A 19,214-nucleotide genomic window follows, 5' to 3' on the forward strand; every position below is an offset into this window, starting at 1 on the left:
AGTTATTCTTCAGTTGGAAGTAAAAGATTCAACAATAGGCGCTTTATCGTAGTGCGAGAGTCAGAGAAAATTCCTCAGACGCGTGTGTGGGCTGAGGGAGACGCCGTCACTCATTTACTGTATGGAACACAAAAAACCTGTCAGTCATTTACTGTATGTCACTCAAACTCAAACATACAGTGAATAGTGAGTCACGTACAACATCATCATCATCATCAGCAGCAAACAGGTGAAATCATCCTAATCACTATAATTCCTTCTGTTATATTGAACCTCTCTTTCTTTCTCTCCTAGAGTCAGGCTAGAGGGCAAAAGCGAGAATACCCGACACTGCCTACACAGGAAGTGACACCAGAGTATGTAGGCCAACACTCACAGGGTCTCGGAGGCCATTACGCAGACTACTTCAAGAAGAAGAGGATCTAACTCGCACTCGCTCTCACACCTAGCTGTTATGTTGTCACTGTCATGTCCAGGCCTTAACTTTTAGTCCACAACTGATATTTATGAAAAGATTGTACATTTTATTGTGCAGAAGGAGGTTTCTTCCCCTTCTTGAACCTTCTGTGTATCTGGGTACTGTTCTTATTTCTGTCCGACACTAGGCAGGACCTCTCAAGATTGTGTTTAGTTAATTGGTCATTTTTACCTCTCTCGCAGGTGGGGCGTACCATTCCACTCCTGAGGGGGGCTTTCGTGTCCCGTGTTTTACTGTACTACCGGTTAAGGGCTGATAAAGATAGAGCTACACTCAGAGAATAACGATTTTCAAAGATTTTTTTTTTTTTTTCTGACAGGGTAGGGCTTAGCCAATGTACATTGTATATTCTGCAAAATTAGTGTATTTTTTACAGGGTGTACAGACATTGAAAATATTATTAATATTACGTCTTGCTTAATGTGTCATTGTTTATCTTGACTATCAATCCGCTTTCCTAAGCGTCCAGGAACCGCACATGGCACGTTCATATCTTTGACAGTTAATCTTTAACGTGTCTCTGTACATACTGCTGTATCTGTAGGAATGATCAGCCATGAACTGAACGCTGCAGGAGCCTTAAAACACGGCGCTCAGAGAAGACATGGCTAAGGCAATAACCTCTACCTTCTCTGGACAAACTACTACCACATACTTAAAGGTGACCTTCCCACAACCTTCAGCTACAATGCTGCCAGTGCTTTGTTTTCAATAACATTAAGAGTAATAATATATCACGATAGTAGTAGTAATAATCTGTCGGAAGGATGCTACGTATAGGATAGACACCTGGCAAAATGTCCTGATGCAAACACCCACATGGTAATAATCTAACATAATGCCTTTATATGGATATTAGTCATCTGTTATTCTGTGGTTTAATCTCTTTACATCTTTATTGGAGAGAGTATTATTCTGGTGATTTTATGCTGCGAAAATCCTGTTTTTAATCCGTATCAGTCTTTAAGTTAAAAATGTTTTTAAAAAGATGAGGAAAATTTAAGTGAGATATTAAGATAATGCATCTTGAAGAGGTGTATTTTTTTGTCTAATTTTAGATACAAGTGCCACAAGTCTCCCAATGGAACAAATGAAATCTATAAGGAATAGTTCACCAAAAATGTAAAAAAAAAAAAAATCTGCTATTCAATCCTCATAGATAACTTTCTTTATTCTGTGGAAAGTTTTTTTGTGTGTGTGTGTGTGTGTGTTATTTTAGTATTTTTTTATATACCATCCTAGTTTTTAATTCGTTTTTATATTTTCATTTTTAATTTTCCATTTTAGTGCCTGTCATGTTTTTGTTTGACTATTAATTTTTCTATTTAGCTTTTTTTAAATGGCAATTTTAGTACTTAAACAAGTTTAGGATTTTCATCTAATATTTCTATTTTATTTCATTTCAGCTTCATTTCAATTAAAAAAACATTTTTTAATTTGGTTTAGTTTTAGTTAACGATAAAAACACTGATCCATACAATGGAAGTGAGGTCGGATTTTGTTTTGGACCCCATTGAGTTTCATTGTGTAGACAAAAACTGTTCTTCATAATTACAGAATCAGGACATGAGGGTGGACAATCCCTTTTACTTTGAACTGAGCTTGACTGAAACCCATTAAGAACTGGATTTTTTGCAGCATGTCATGTTGATCACTGGTCGGATGCAGATTGTCGTACAGACGTTTGCCTGGCGCGTTCATCCATTTGTGATTAAGGCTGCGTGCCTTCTTTTTTTCGACACTTTTGAAGCGATTGTCACTTGGTCGTTCTCTCGCTGAAAGCCATTCTCTCCCCTCCGCAACAGACTGACAATACATCTGAGGAGGAGCTTCTGTTATTGCGTCCTATTTATGTTGCTTTATTGTGTTATGACAAGTATAAAGACAATCCCAAATTTGCATCTGTACCTGAGGCTCTGCGTCCCACTTTCAGCACAAACCCACCATTAAAATTCACAGAGGCCTTTTTGTTTTTTCAAGGGAATACTAGAAATGGTGAAGAATACGTTTTTTAGTTTACGTGTCTCTTGTTCTGTGCTCAAGTTCAGTAATCAGAAATAAGATTTGTTGTGAAATGACACAGGGATTATAAAGCACATGCGTTTCCGGTCACCTTCTCTCTCCTGTTCTTCAGCCGCACCACTGCTCTAAATCGAGGAAAGAGAGGTTTGACTGATTATTCCTGTTATTTTCATATTAAACTACACAATGAAATTAAAGAATCTCTCAAGTGTTCCTACTGAAAGCTGAAGGATGGAAAATTGTGCCTATTTGCATTTACCAACCTGGTATTTCTTACCATTTTTGCTGATGGTCATATCGATGTTCCCCTTGTGTTTCAAGTCAAGGCTGTAACGTACTTTTCCGATTCCGCACATCTGTCCACTGGTTGCGAAGTCACTTTTACCCCTCTGAATGTTATGAACGTGTATGTGTGCACTTGTATCTCAAAGCTTTGCAATACTGAAGTGTCTCTTAATGATGTAGAAGGTACAGTCGCCCGTTCAAACATGCAGGGTTATCAACACTATTGTGCTTTGTTCTCATATTGCAGCCTGTTTTTTAGTTTACAAGGTTGTAGTTTTTCTTTTTTCTTTTTTCACCTTGAATTGAGATTTTGCAATATTTTATAATCCAAACTTGATATTGCTTTACTGTGAATAAGCTATTTTTAGAAACCGTGGAATTGAAGCATGCGTATACTCCTGCAATACAAGAAAAAACTGTTTTCTCTTTTTTCAGTAGATGTTTCAGAGCTCAATACTTTTGAGTATTTAACTACAACAAAAAAAGTATTTATTTATGTGTATTTATGTACCCCGTTCGATACGATTTTGTTGTCATTCTTTTTGAGGAAAATAGGTTTGGGTTTCATTTTGAGCAGATGGAATTGTTTTGCAATCCACATTAAAGGGCAGAAAAATGTGTTATCGTTTCATCATTTTTCTTCTTTGACCATTCTCAATTCCGGTGTGGCCACCGCGGAGGCGGAGATATGAACGCAACGACGTACATTTCACAATTCCTTCAGTGCTAAACCACGTGACGCTTCCACCTGGGAGATTAATCATTTTCCCTTTTCAGGAACCATGTGTGAGGATTAACCATAATCTGATAATCAGATGGGAATTAGTCGTTATTCATATAGCTAAAGCAAGGCTAAATATTCAAAGACACGCTAAGGCATTTAAGCACTAATTTCACTCTTCACATCTTGATGATCCTCATTCAAGTCAGCAATCCATCTTTAGACATTAACAAAACAACCCCTGTAGAAACATGTGGTTTTGTTAATCACTTTATAATTTGCATAAAAAACAACAGATAAAATACTGCGGAATTTTTTTTTTTTTTTTTTGACAGTTTAAATCAGTTTCTGAAAGTTAGCTGAGCTCAGAATATAATTTGCACAACATAAAAATGTGAATTTTTCTTAAGATATTTCATAAGCTCTACTGTCCCCTAGTGCCCATTTCAGGTATTTCGTTAAACGTGACAAATATCCTTCCACATGCTGTTCTCAGAATCATCCTCTTCAGTTTTTCCGTGGCAAATGTGAAGCTCGGGGAGGAAGTACAGTCCTTAGAACGTGTGCATCTTGACCGGCGCATGCTGTTTCAGAGTTCTCCGGTAATCCTGCACGTTCGTTTGGAATTTTCCAACGGGGACAGCTGTCCGCTCCAAGTCAGACAAACCAGCAGTCTTTGAGCGCTCGACATACTTTGCACGTCAATAGTCTCACGATAACGGGCGCAATCCACTCGACTCCAAACCGTGGACCACACATGTAAATCTACATTCTGGCACGTTCCTCGTCTTCCAAAGAACAACAGTCCTCTTTTCAGTCTCTGTCAATGCGCATGTCTCACAGTGGGCAGATTCCATACAGCACATGCTGTGATGCACCATGGGAAATACATGCATCATGATGGCTGATGTGACACTGAGGCACAATATGAAGCAGAGGAGCTGAGTGTCAGATTCCTGATTCGCCTCATTTTTGTGCACGTCTTGCACACTCGAATCAGGTCTGCGTTTGAAATGAGCGACTGGAACTGGCAGTTACACGTTTGCATATTCAGAAAGAGGCCGGGCAGTGCTCGTCTGCCCACTTCGGTGGTTCTAGCAGTGTCTTTGTGGCTATTTCGAATGGCTTGCAGTTTATCTATGAGATCGTAATGTGAGGGATACAGTAAGAAGGAGAGTATATTTGAAAGAGTGCTACACTGCATTATACTTTTTTTTTCTTTTTTTTCTGGGGATTTTGTCTCTATGGGACTGTCTCTTGCAAAAGAGGTGGAGTCTGCATCCCATCTTATTTCCACCGTTACTGATTGTCAAGCATCTGCTGAAAGTTGGCAATCAGGCTTTTGAAGTCGATCCTTTTTTCAGGTGTCGCCTCCCAGCATTTCCTCATCAGATTGTACAACTGTCAAAGCACAAAGATCACAATCAGAGACAAACGGCCTGGAGCGCAGCTCATACCTGCCGTTAAATCATCTAACCTTCACCCTTCATGAAAGAAACATGATTCTGTAATGCATAAAGCAAGAACAAAATATTTAAATACAATAGAATACATTTTTTGTAAATAACACCTCAACATACTTTAAGTAATATACGAGCACAAACACACCATAGAGCGTTTTCAACAGCCCCGTAATATAAAATATTTAAAGAATACATTTTAAAGTTAAATGAAAAAAGCATACTTAATGTATACATACATAAATAAAATGATAAATAATTAAATAACATTTTTAAATAGAATACATTCTTTGTAAATAACACCTCAGCATACTTAAGTTAAACTTATAAAATGTAAAAAAAAAATTTGAAACATACAATTTCAATTGTTTAAATTATTTGCCGAATTTGCAAGGTGATGTTCATTATATTTGCTCAAAGACTAAAGGCTTATTCTCAAGTATGGCGTACTGTCAGTTACTGACTTCCATGGAATTCTGTATCATTACTTAAAATCTGAGAGGTTACTTCAAGTCGTCATACTAATATGACCTGTAACATTCACTATTGTTCAAATGTTTGGGATCGGTAATATTTTTTATTGCATATTTTTGAGAGATGTCTCTTAAGCTCCCCAAGGCAAACAGTAATATTGTAAAATATTATTTCAATTTAAATGAACTGTTTTCTTTTTTTAATATATTTTAATTTTTAATTTATTCCTGTGATGGTAAAGCTGAATTTTTAGCATCATTCCAGTCTTCAGTGTTACATGATCCTTCAGAAATCATTATAATATGATGATTTGCTGCTCAAGAAACATTTCGTATAATCAATTTTGAAAACAGTAGCTTAATAGTTTTGTGGAAACAGTGATACATTCTTTCAGGATTTTTTTGATGAATAGAAAGTGCAAAAGAGCAGCATTTATTTGAAATAGAAATCTTTAGTAACAATATAAACGGCCTTTAATTCACCAAGGATGCATTAAATTGCTCAAAAGTGACAATTAAACAAAATACATATACATTTTACTGGCCCCTTTTGAATAGTAGTGTAAATAAATAGCTTTACTAAAACAAAATGCTGTAGATTACCCTCTCTGAGCAGCCGTCTGGTTTTGGAAGTCTCTTCCCCTCCTCCAGGACTTTGACCAATCGGGTAACAGTCATCTGGCCATGTGTTGGGCCAATCATCTTTAGGAACACCTGTGGGGGGTGGAGCAAAGTCGGGTCAGTGGCCTGATTTACAATTAAGCTCTGAGGTATTAAACATTCATCCACGTCTCCTCTAGCAAACTACCTTTAACCCTTTAATGAGTCCAGCGTGCGAGGAAGCAATACATTGTGCGTCTGTGTACAATGTGAAAATCGAACAAATCCCTCAATACAGACATTTCCTCCAAAAGAGGCACACAGAAAAAAAATGAAAAACAGTGAGGATTGGTGTGCAGACGTCTACCGCAGCCTTTGGGTAAGACATCTGCCACTGTGGGCACAGACTGGCACCATCTGCCATGTTCTCAGAGACAGAGAGAGAACGACCAGACTCACCAGCGCCTCCTAAACAAGAGCTTCTTTCAGCCTACAGAAATGAACATGGGCTTTCTACGAGTGCTAGAAGTACTCGGTTCTGCTTCGCAACAAATCTGTATTACCCTCCTGCTGTGTATAATCAAACACTGATTTAGAAATGCAATCAAAAGTAAAACACTTACATAGGGATATATTTACATAATACATTTGCATAAATATAACTGCATAAGTCTATCCAATGTGTGGAAGTGCAGCTGTGATATTTGTTGTATTATTTTAATCATCTTGTGCTTTTGTGCCTCTCTCATATTCCTTTTAATCTATACCTTTATTTTACAATAAAAAATGTTGTACTTTGGCTATTCAAAGTGCTTTAAAGAAAAATGGTCAGAGTTGGTATGAGCCACCAATAAAAAATAAATTAAAAAAAGTGAAAAAGTGGCATTTTGGGATTATGGAAACAAGTTACCATGGTAAATACACAATACTAACATGAACTGTTAATGAAACATCTGGAAACGACTCCTGATGAATAGAATGAACATCATACCTGCGTGCAAATCCTTCCCAGCTAACACACGAAGTGCATGTTACGTAATTTATTGGTACCTTTGGGTAATTTCATGACTTACTAATTGACAACATAACTACGAAGTTGAATGCTCATAATTTCTTTTGTTCTTGTTCTACTTAAATAATATACAGCGCGCGCTGCATTTGCCCTACGAGCACAGGACATGAAAGATTGCTTTTCTGAGGTGAGTGACTTTTTAATACGCAACAAGTTACGAAAAAAACGTTTGAATATTGACACTGACATATAGCCTGACAACATCTCAAGACTGCAAATACTGAATCGAAACACTTTTTTCTCAGGCACTCTTTACTTAGACTGCGTCTGACAGAAGAGTCAACAGTTCCCACGCACATCTTTCAAAGTCTCGCATCAGAAAAACGTAGAATTACATTTGTTGTCGTTTCTTTGACTGCACACTCAAAAAGTTCTTGCGACTCACCAGTTGAGAAACACTGGCTTAGGGTTTTTGAGACGGGACTAAAACGAGTGGCCACTCACCGACATAGGGCTGCATGAGGGATCACAGTACGTGAGGAGCTCGTACATGGTCACTCCAAAAGACCAGACGTCAGACGCCCTGTAGAACTTGCAGTGGATCAGGCACTCTGGAGCATACCTGGGAAAAGGAGGGAAAGAATCGTTACAAAGTGGATTTTCCAGGGGCTTTTCATAATTATACACAATTCCATAATGAAATTGCATATAATTTCACCATTACCAATGCACATGGTTCATTTTAGACTTAATATACTTGGTCATTGCTGTATAACAGCACCCTTATTATGAGTGAGGCTTACCAGAACACTGGACTGTCCAGATCGTCTTTCACCGTGTAGTAACCCTCATTATCCTTAATGCTTTTGGTCAGGCCGAAGTCTCCGATCTTTACCGTGCTTTCATTCTCCACCAGAACATTCCGGGCTGCCAGGTCTCTGTGGATGTAGTTGCGAGAGCCCAGGTAGTCCATGCCCTGGAGTTAGAGGTCAGAGAACAGCAGGGTTGAGCATAATGTTACACTGCAGGTCTGCATTACTAACAGAAACCCAGAGCATGAGAACACAAAGGATCACTGTAAGCAGCTGTTGTTATTATTGTTATTGGTCTACGAGTACAAGGCCTCAAGGACAACAGACAACCAGAGCATAAGTTGTGTGGAAAGCAAATGGATATATAACATATATTTATAAATATATTGCTGGTACTGAGTTTCACCATATGCATTATGAGAAAATATGTTATATGGGGTAGTTTTTTTTTTTTTTAACATTTTATTCAGTAAGAACACATTAAATTGATCAAAAGTGACAGTAAAGACAATTTCAAATAAATGCTGTTCTTTTGGACTTTCTGTTGGTCAGCACCAAATCACATTAGAATGATTTTTGAAGGATCATGTGACACCGACGACTGGAGTAATGGCTGCTGAAATAATACTAATGATTGTAATAATAATAATGTACAATATTTTGTTTTTACTCATTTTTGATTAAATAAATGCAACACTGGTGAGCATAAAAGATAAAAAAAAAAAAAAACCCTAAACTTTTGTTATACTGCAATGTATTTCCATATCACACTATATCGCTGCAATGCAAATTAAATATATTTTAGCTGATTGCATGTATTTTGCATTAAAGTAAGTGAATGCTTTACTGTCTACTGAGTTCAAGGCTGTTTTACTTTAACACAAGAAATGACTAATGAAAAACTGCACTTATTTTAAAGTACATGAATGAATAGAACACGTTTTCATTTTGCTCTTATGTGAATAGACTCTTTGGTTGTGATTCCTTCAAATACATTTTTATTTTTAAATTTGTATTAGATTCCTTGTGATTTGTTTCATTGTGCTGGTGTTTTTTTCAGGTTGGAAAGTTATAAATAGACAAGGACAACTAGTAAAGCATTGTAATCCGTTCACATTAGGTGTTACCTGGCAGATCTGAACAGAATAGCTGAGAAGGGTTTTAAGGTCTATGTGAGCTTTGTTTCTGGGGAGGTATTCCTTCAGACTGCCTGCCGGTAAAAACTCCATGATGAGCTTAATGGATCTCCCACCTAGAAACAAAAACGTGGAAAGATTCGCTCAAGCAACTCATGCATTTGGCACCAAAAGCCATTACAGCATTATATTGTTTATGATGTTCAGAATTGTGGTTTACCCTCTTCATTGCAAATGCCCTTATATTTGACAATGTTCTCGTGGTAAAGTTCTCTCAGGATGTGAATCTCACACCACAAGTTACTGCTCTGCTCTTCTCGGTTCTCTGGCTTTAGAGACTTCACGGCCACCAGCTCTCCTGTCCGATCTCCCCGTGGGTCATATCTGCACAACTCCACCTTTCCAAAATGACCCTAAAAGCACACCGATGTACTTCAGTCTAACCAGAAGATGGTCAGTTAAATAAGCAGTTTGTTCATGAGTTTAAAGACAGAACACAAACACACACACACACAGTGTAAATACCTCTCCAAGGTCTCTGATCTTCTTGAGGAACCTCTTCTCAAACACTGTAGGGTCCACCTCTAGCATGGGAACAGGCTGAATGGATGGGTCTAGAGAGAAAACATTAAAGAGGAAAAATGGAAACCTTTTTTTCCCCCAAACATACGCAAATGTTTACAATGCAATGTATTCTCTCAAACCCACCACAAAAAGGTAAGTTTTCCTTCACATTAAAATATGACTAACCATGTTTACATATCAATGGTTATTAAGCGCAGCAACTTATCCTGTCCTAATGAAAACAGTGAGGACTACTAGAGTCTATGGAGACTAGCCAATCCTAACAGAGCTCATTAACATATAGATATCTTAAAAGCATAGTAGAAAAAACAGCCTGTTTAATTTTAAGAGAGTGGAAATAGTCATATAAGACTAAAATATAACCGGTGTACACTACCATTCAAAAGTTTGGGGTCTAAGATTTTTAGTTTTTTTTCTCTTAGCTATAAAAAAAAAAAAAAGTAATGCTTTGAAATATTAACATTTAAAATAACTGTTGTCCATTTTAATATATTTTACAATTTAATTTATTATTATGATGGTAAAGCTGAATTTTCAGCATCATTACTCCAGTCTTCAGTTACATAATCCTTTAGAAATCATTCTAATATGATGATTTGGTCAAGAAACATTTTTAATTATTATCAATGTTGAAAACAGTTGTTCTGCTTAATATTTTTGTGGAAACCGTGATATATTTTTTGAGAATTCTTTGATGAATAGGAAGTTCAAAAGAGCCGCGTTTATTTAAAATAGAAATCTTGAGTAACAATATAAATGCCTTTACTGTTCATTTAATGTGTCCTTGCTGAATAAAAGTATTAATCTCTTAAAAGATTTCTCACCCCAGTCTTTTGAATGATAATGTAGGTGAAAGAAACCTTGGCAAACATTCACATGTGCTCAGTACTTTAAGCAAAGATGAATGTAGTAGATCTTTGTAATAGCCACAAGAGGTCAGTATTGAGCTTAAATTTCTAAATATATTCAATAACTAAATGTATGGTTTGACATCTGTATATCTTGACTCCTTACTCTGTTCCTCCACCATGACAATGTCCCTGACAATGGCCCTGAAGAACAGTCTCTGGCGAGGGTCGTAGGTCATACAGTGGGTCATGAGTTTGGCCAGCTCTTCGCAGTCAGGGGTTGCCAACTGACACTGTGCTGAGTAAAACCTTTCCTTCTGCTCAGAGAGATGACAGCAAAAAAATACATATTTATCAGCACATTATCAGAAAAGAAAGTGCTAAGTCATATGCATGCCTCAGTGTATGTGTACGCTGTTACCTCCGTGAGCTTCTTGTCTTTGAGAGGTATCTCTCCATTGTAACAGATCTCCCACAGAGTTGTCCCAAAGCCCCACTTATCCGCTGCTACGCTCAGATTAGCCGTGTCCTGTACACACTCGGGAGCAATCCAAGGAATCCTGTCCACACACTCTGTAGACAAACACAAAGCACGTTGTCATTCAATGGCATTATCAAGTAACTTCAAATTAACACTGAAAAACACCCAAGCTGGGTTGTACTGGTTGAAAAATCCTTTTTTTTTAGGGGGTTTCCACCACCATTTCCTCATTCAAGCATCAAAGGTAATTTCATCGAACACATGATCCCTTGGCAACACTTTCTTGTATGCTCCCTCTCTGTGCCCCTTTCATTCCCCTGTGCGCACACACCACCACCCCCAAAAAACAACAACACACAACCAGTCTTTCCTGTAACAGTCCCTGGCACACAGCAAACAAAGAGCTTTTCTGGTCTCTGAAGTGCTCCAGGGAGCAGAGCTGGATCTCGGCCAATAAAATTCCTGTCAGTTATCTTTTCCGAGCAGTCCATTTTCACAGTGCAATAAAGCTCAGATCGACAGCATTGCATTTACCCTAGATGCACACTCAATAACACTTTACCCATTTAACTCTTTCTATTTACAAGGTTATTATAATGCATATATGTCAGCTCAAAATCTCTGACCCTAGTGTGAGCAGTGATAAAAATTTCAATTGTTATGTATTAATATTGATTAATAACATGTATTCATTATTTATTCATATTTCTTCATCATAAAATTCTATTAAAAAAGCAATGAATTAATAAAATATAACAATATTTATTATTATCTATTTATTTCATCAAATACTATATTAATTGTAATATAAAATACTACAACATACAATTCAACTTTTGAAAACATTACAACAACTATATAAAATCTATCCGTATGGTATTCCTCTTAAAGTCACTATGAAATCCAAATTGGCAATTATTATTCTTTTATGGAATACTGAAGTATTTATTATGAATGATTTGTCTGTACACATCATTATTTATTTTAAACTAAATCGAAATAACTTCCCCTCGCTCTTGCAGCGATGCAGTGTTTTTCAGTGTGAGGGCGGGACAACCTGTCACTAACGAGATCACAGCAATAGCAAACCACAACCATCCAATCAATTTCCGATGAACAGAATCAAGTCCCTACCTATATATATATATATATATATATATATATATATATAATTTTTTTTTTTTTTTTTTTTTTTGAGAAGCTGTTTGACTCAGATATATGTCACAATAGGAAAGAAAAGACTAAAGCAACTTATGTTTAGTGCTGACTTTAACACGCTGTTAAAGTGGTCATAATGCCTGTATGAATGTTTAAAGTGTGTTAATGAGGTGGTTATAATGAATCTCTCACCTTCTCTGCTAAGGACAGTAATGGGTATGCCGGGGTCACTCAGTTTAATGAAGGGTCCTCCCTCTCCATCTAGACCATCTCGAGCCACCAGAATGTTCTTACAGCACACATATCCATGAACCAGCTTCTTATCCTCCTACAGGATACACACAGCAGTCAAACAGTAACATTATTCACTGAGAACACACTTCAGAAAAATTTTCACTGATATGTTATGTTGCTCAACACCAAACTTTTTAATAGAAGTGTATGTTATACGAGTAGTTCACTTGTACCATGTGAAACCAATTTAACATATTTTAGTTTTTAGGTAGATTATCAATACCAATTAGTACTACAGATTTACAATTATTGGTTATCAGTCAAAACAAAAACATATTTATCAGCATATTGGTATATACCAGGATTTCAATACAAAGAATGCCTAAATATTTATTTTATTTCAAGACCGGAAAGTCAAGGTTTTGAGCATTTGTTTTTGAGTTTGTTTCTTTACCAGATAGCTGAGGGAGCTAGCCAACTGTTTGGCAACCTGGAACTTCCATGCGGTGCTGAGAGTCGTGGTCTGTCTGCGCATGAACAGATCCAGAGGACCATACTGAACAAACTCCTCCACCATGATATCTACAGAGAGAGAGAGAGAGTATTTTATGCAAAAGAGCAGTTATCAAACTCTCTTCCTCTCTGCCACACAAACACGGTTCCAGCTCAAATATGCAAATTCTTCTAAGAAAACACACAGACACACCCATTGCGTGCACATGGCTGGTGATCCTCAGAGTATTTAGGTTATTGTTCAGAGGAGCAGGAAGTGCAGTTTGCAATTAAATACATAACCTGATACCTAACCAGCAGACTTTGTTGAACAATCAAATGTAGCTCTGTGATCAGCTTCCTCACCAAAATACATTTATGAAACATTTACATGCCATGGAATCATAAAGCAATTTTTTTTCCTGTTAGACTAGTTTTAGTTTCTATTTTAAAATTTACTCATTTAAAATTTACTCATTTAAAACTACATTATTACTCAAGCAATGATTCATTGTTTGATTTCTCTGTGATTTCTTAGAAATATAACACTGCCACTGTGTCAGATCTACACGCTTAGTCGGAGAATGACAATGTCTCTATGTTCGCTTTGTAAATAAATAAATTACTTTTGCACCAGTGACTATGGTGACTCACTGGTTACAACTCAACTGGCGCAAGAAGAAAAAAAAACACCTATTTCTCATACTTGCCATGTAAAACTACACCAAAACAGAATAAAAGACCACAAAATAAGAGAACTAGAACATTTGGTTAAGTCTTTAATAGATGTGCGCCCTCTGTAAGGAAATGGATTGCTTATCAAAAAACATCCATTTGTCATCAATATCACTAGACAAAGCAATCATCAGACACAACCAGAATAATTTGGCAGGATAAATGCCAAGTTCGTTACATATTAGAGACAAGTGAGAGTAGGGTACTTACTCTCCTGGTGGCGAACACACACTCCGTAGAGCAGTGCGATGTGTTTATGAGAGATCTGACGCATCATGCTTGCTGTCTCAAAGAAAGCCTGAGAAGAGGCAGAAAAAGACATACTTTGAACATTCAAATAGTAACCACACTGATGGCAGAATCCTAATGGAGAAAATTCTATTCAAAACCCCTCATGGTTCATTACAGTTGAAAATGACCACAATTAGTTTACAGTTATTCAGTAGACATGTGTTTTTATCCAAAGCAACTTACAAATGAGAAAGAGAGTCAGGAGCCTGTAACATTATACCATCTAAAACCAATAATCTTGTTTGCTAAACTTCATTTAGACATGAGTAGGCCATGTGTGTCTTACCAGAGAGATATCTCTGTGTCCTGAGCCCAGCACTTTCAACACCACTTTCACCTCCTGTGAGTATCCTCCCATGTCATCATCATCCTCAGTCTTCAGCTTCAGAACACCAGCATAAATGTTTGTCCTTGTGCCCCGACCCAAATGCTCACCCTGAATGAGACCACAGTGTCACATATCAGTAAGTAGATAGTCAATTAACTAACTGTTATTCAAAGCATTCCATTTTTTTTTTCCAATTTCAGGGACAGGCCCACTATAGTAAGCTATAGTGAATGTCTTGCTTATAGTTTACATAGTAAACAAACTGGCTACTATAAAGAGAATATCTGTAACACACTATTGTCATAAAGTTTGGGGTAGGTAAGATTTTTTTTGAATGTTTTTAGTGGTTATGCTCATCAAGGCTGCAGTAATAGTATTACAATTTAAAATAACTGATTTGTATTTTAACACATTTTAAAATGGTATTTATTCCTGTGATGGTAAAGCTGAGTTTTAAGCATCCATTACTCCAGTCTTCAGTGTCAGATGATTTTCCAAATATAACTCTAATATGCCGATTTGGTGCTAAAGAAACATTTATTATATTATTATTATCACTGTTGTGCTGCTTAATATTTTACGGAAACTGTGATATAAAGAGGATTCTTTGATGAATAGAAGTTTCAAGAATCATTTGAAACATTATAAATGTATTTACTGTTATTTTTTATCAATTTAATGCATTCTCACTGAATTAAGTATTAACTCTTTCCTACTGACACCAATTTAACTATACTGTCTAATAATTTATGTTTCATAAGTCTATGTACTTCAATAAAAGTATCATAATCATAAATAGTTTTATGGCCAGGAGAATTTTTAATTTTTCACTCACTGTGGAGCGCCCATTTATGAATGTATATGGTAGATTTTTTGACAATATCTGTATTTCATTTTATTTCTTAAATGGATAGTTCACCCAGAAATGAAAATGCTGTCATCATTTACTCACCCTCATGTTGTTCCAAACCTGTATGATTTCCTTTCTTCTGCTGAACACAAAAGAAGATATTTTAAAGAAGGTTGGTAATTAAACAGTTGCTGGTCCCCATTGACTTCCATAGTATTTTTTTTTCCTACTATGGAAGTCAATGGGGTCCATCAGTCGTTTGGTTACCGACTTTCTTCAAAATATCTTCTTTTGTGTTCAGCAGAAGCAAGAAAGTCATACAGGTTTGGAACAACATGAGAGTGAGTAAATGAGGACAGCATTTTCATTTTTGGGTGAACTATCCCTTTAAATGCTCGCCATGCTAAAGAAGAGTCGACATTGGTTCAAAATCCATGAAAAAAAAAAATCACCTGGACAATCTCTTCCTTAAGGATGCGGTGGAAACTCAGCTGGCTGACTTGATTTTGTCTCTGCGGGGCGGGCTCTCGGTTTGTGGTCATCACTAATAGGTTGGAAATTTCTGAAGGACAGAAGAGCATCATTTGTGATTGGTGACCAACATATAAATAGTTGAGATCCCAGCTTTAAACACTAAATAACATCTGGTTTGATTGTCCAAGGATGTTTATTTAGATAATATCTAAACATACAGTATATGCGTTGGTGTGCAGACATCACCTAAACAGAGTAGGGAAGAGGAAGTTTTGCAGTGACATTGTGCACTGTTCAACAAAAAAAAAAAAAAATTACCACTTGCTACACGAAAACAATGAGCATGAGTGGGTCCATGTGCAGGTATAACGTTTATGTAAGTGTGTGTGTTTGTGTGCTGTGATGTTCATTCTGCAGCATCAGCAGGTCTTTTGTCTACTCACTGACATAATCTCTGAATACAGACCTACACAGCTCTGTTTTTATGAGTGCAAATAGGGTAAAGACATCAAGAGATGTGAACAACGGAAACCCACATTTACTACATTTCCTGCCTGTCACTGATGCCTCAGCATGTACTCTTAGAGGAACAGATGTAAACAAGCCCTGACACAGTCTAATGTGCGATAACTAGGCGTTTTTTCACAACCAAAACATTCCTAATATTTGGTTTTGCATCAGTATAGAGCTGTTGTATTACTGCTAATACTGATGGAGCACTAAAGGAAGAAGGATATTAAGTACATCAGGATTTATATGCACCAATATAATAAATATTAATAAAAAAATAAAAAAAATAAAAAAATTAATACATGACATTTTTCTGTGAACATTTTTGAGTAATGATGCACACAAATTCACTGATATGATTCACTGAATCAATTAAAACACCAATATATATGAATTCATCTGCAATTGGCAGTTGTGGCGAAAAGTACATTTTGGACCCTGGTTTCTCTGCGGTATGCAGTTATCTGTAAATCTCTCTCAGGAACATTTAACTCGGTCAGATAGAGATGGTTAGCTGGATAAAGGATCAGGGGCTGTATTCACAAAACATATTAAGGCTAAAAGAAGCACCTAACTTGCTGATTTAGGAGAAACTCTTAAAAATAATGGCTGTGTCAGGACTCCTCAATTTTTGCTCTAAGAGTATTTCACAAAGCATTTCAGCATTAAAACCAGCTCCTAAATCTGTGAAAAGTTAGGGGTAGTCAAGAGGACTCCTAAGTCACTTAGACCAAATCACAAACAATCCTTAAATGGCTGTTGCTGGCAATCCACCCAAAGTCACTGTACACTATATTGAAGCAATGCGAGATTTTTATCTGCGATGACATAACATAAAAGGTTAATTTGTGTACAGGCAATCTGCATTGAATTGGTTGATAAACCAATGGGATAAAACCCATCATCTGGTTGATAGCCTTGTTGGTCAGCTTGTCGACACTGTCCTATCATAATAAAAAGGTAAAAATAAATCTTTAAAAAAATTAATAAATAAATTAAATTAGTATTAGAATAGGAACCAGCCCAAAGTGAGGAGTCTGGGTGGTGGATGGATACAGAAAACTGTCGAGGTAACTTAGTGAGTGAGTCGTCTGTGTATATAGTATATATGCCTCAAGCTGATTGGATGGGTAATTTGAACGTACTCCTCACAAACTTTGTTTATACAACATCATTTGTCATTTGAATTCTGCAATCTCTCGAGATGAAGACATGTAAGAGGCTGACAATTACCTGAACATTACTTAAGTGACACTTAGCCTACATTTTAAAAAACTTTATTTGAAAATTGCAACATGATACCTCGTTCTGCAATATTTCTATGATAAAATCATTGGCAGCCAATCACTGTATGCATAGTTATTAAGCGTGTTGACATCATCCATAGCAAGGATGTCAACATCACCCTTACTCTTAGTTTAAGACTTCTCTCTATTCCTTTGTAAAAGTTGGTCTCAGCAGCTTTGTGAATAGGTTAAGAGGAAACTCTTATCTAAGAACTGCTATTTAGGAGAACTATTAGTTGCAAGATAAAATGTTTTGTGAACACAGCCTTTGATCCTGGATGAGTTGCTTGATATACGAGACTGCACAACTATTAGCTGCCAGTTGCACAGTTGCCAGAGGTCAAGCAAGGATATGACTGCTTGTGTGCTCATTCTGATTTTTAACTTCTCTAAAAAGCATTGTGACACTTAAAGCACTAGAAAAAAACAATTCCTCTTTCAGCCAAAACCAGTCAAAAAACACTTGAAGATTCTTGTACAGATGTACATGCTTCTGAGATTTAGACAATAAAAAGATGCACCAAAAAAAAGAAGGGGGAAAAAAAAGCACATCTCACAAGATGAGAAAGTCATTTCATAAAGTATGCAGTTTGGAAAGTGTCGCAGATGGAACTTTCAGAAGTGGAATGCAATTGAGAATGCATTCCATCCAAATAGTGAAACTTTTATTGCACTTGAGTAGACGTGACGGAGAGGGGTTTTATACAACGTTGCACATCAACTCACAGGACTGTTAATTTTATCTGTGAACTAGCAAATCCTCTCACTATCTCTCACTTAGGTCTAAATTCATAGAAACTGAAGAGTCATAAGTAATAATGTACTCATGTTATGGAAATTAACACCTAACTTATTTGTTTATTTGTGTTTTCCCCTACATCATATATGCATATAAGTATATGCGTATATGCACATCATTACTCGCTTCCTAAAAAAATTCCATTAATTATTTCCTATTATATAATGTATATTCTAGCAAACAGCAAATATAATATGCTAATGAAAGCAGATACAATAAGAGATGGTTCTATAATTAAAGAGATAGTCATTTCTCATTACTCATACTCATGTTGTTTCAAAACATCCTCCCTTCTGTGAAACACCAAAAGAAATATTCTGAAGAATGTTCAAACTCCAAAAAAAAGCACCATAAAAGTAGACCATAAGATCTGTATATCATACTGACACACTACATTAAGTCTTCTGAAGCCATACACGTGTTTTGTATGAAGAACAGATTCAATTTTAAGTTTAATAATTTTTGTATTTGCACAAATTTAAAGATTCAAGTAATTAAGTTTTGAAACCTGGGTGTTTTAGCTTTACATTCACTGAAACTGTGGAGCTCATACCTGTAATTACCAGTTAACTCAAAAGAATGTCAAATCAATTACTTCATTGTGGCATGTAATTTCCTGCTCTAGGCCAAAATAAGTCATTAAAGCTTATAAATATCTAGTTGACTTACTCAGAGCTGTGATACAACTGATTGTATCATTCTTTCTAGTCCATTTACATTATTAGCACTCATATACTCTTAAGCTTTACATTTTATTTGTCTAAATTTTCACTTGTATATTTATTGAAAACTAGTCAGATTTGTCATCCTGAAAATTAACATGTTAATACAAAATGAGGTTGGTGGGTTTTACTGGTATTTCAACAGATGCAAAAGGTAACAATTATGGGTGACGAAAAAAGGCTAGTAAACATTTCAAAAGCAGACCCACAAACCCAAATTTTCACATCCTAATAACTACTCTAGGATTCAATAAATCCCCAAGAAAGAAAACACTTAGATGCATTCAGCAGGAAGCAGTGCAGATTGAACACTGGAAAATCCTGACAATTCAGCTAGCAGCTTTCAGTAAACTGGACAAAGCAATGAGTTCTGATTTCAGTTTCAGTTTAAGACAGGACCATTTACAGAGAGATTTTCAGTG

The 19,214-nt window shown here is 36.4% G+C and overlaps 2 protein-coding genes across 2 annotated transcripts in view; one reads left to right on the forward strand and one right to left on the reverse strand.

Moving 5' to 3' along the window:
* The window catches only part of LOC308699601 (ribonucleoprotein PTB-binding 2-like), a gene marked incomplete at its 5' end in the record, with an annotated part of 34,609 nt that extends 31,206 nt beyond the window's left edge, over positions 1-3,403 (forward strand). Inside the window, one exon of the mRNA XM_081380497.1 lies at positions 295-3,403. Within this exon, the coding sequence (XP_081236623.1) occupies positions 295-426 (132 nt within the window). The 3' untranslated portion in view covers positions 427-3,403. The remainder of the gene's footprint in view (positions 1-294) is intronic.
* A 357-nt stretch (positions 3,404-3,760) lies between these two features.
* The window catches only part of jak1 (Janus kinase 1), a 34,081-nt gene continuing 18,627 nt past the window's right edge, over positions 3,761-19,214 (reverse strand). Inside the window, exons 11-24 of the mRNA XM_081380737.1 lie at positions 15,454-15,563; positions 14,110-14,259; positions 13,743-13,830; positions 12,760-12,887; positions 12,264-12,399; positions 10,854-11,005; positions 10,599-10,749; positions 9,525-9,613; positions 9,220-9,412; positions 8,991-9,115; positions 7,855-8,027; positions 7,556-7,673; positions 6,043-6,153; positions 3,761-4,907 (exon numbers count right to left, since the gene is read on the reverse strand). Coding sequence (XP_081236863.1) covers positions 4,806-4,907; positions 6,043-6,153; positions 7,556-7,673; positions 7,855-8,027; positions 8,991-9,115; positions 9,220-9,412; positions 9,525-9,613; positions 10,599-10,749; positions 10,854-11,005; positions 12,264-12,399; positions 12,760-12,887; positions 13,743-13,830; positions 14,110-14,259; positions 15,454-15,563 — 1,826 coding nt within the window. The 3' untranslated portion in view covers positions 3,761-4,805. The remainder of the gene's footprint in view (positions 4,908-6,042; positions 6,154-7,555; positions 7,674-7,854; positions 8,028-8,990; positions 9,116-9,219; positions 9,413-9,524; positions 9,614-10,598; positions 10,750-10,853; positions 11,006-12,263; positions 12,400-12,759; positions 12,888-13,742; positions 13,831-14,109; positions 14,260-15,453; positions 15,564-19,214) is intronic.

This window comes from Scardinius erythrophthalmus (genome assembly GCF_964197995.2).
Source record: "Scardinius erythrophthalmus genome assembly, chromosome: 12".
NCBI classification, from domain to species: Eukaryota; Metazoa; Chordata; class Actinopteri; order Cypriniformes; family Leuciscidae; genus Scardinius; species Scardinius erythrophthalmus.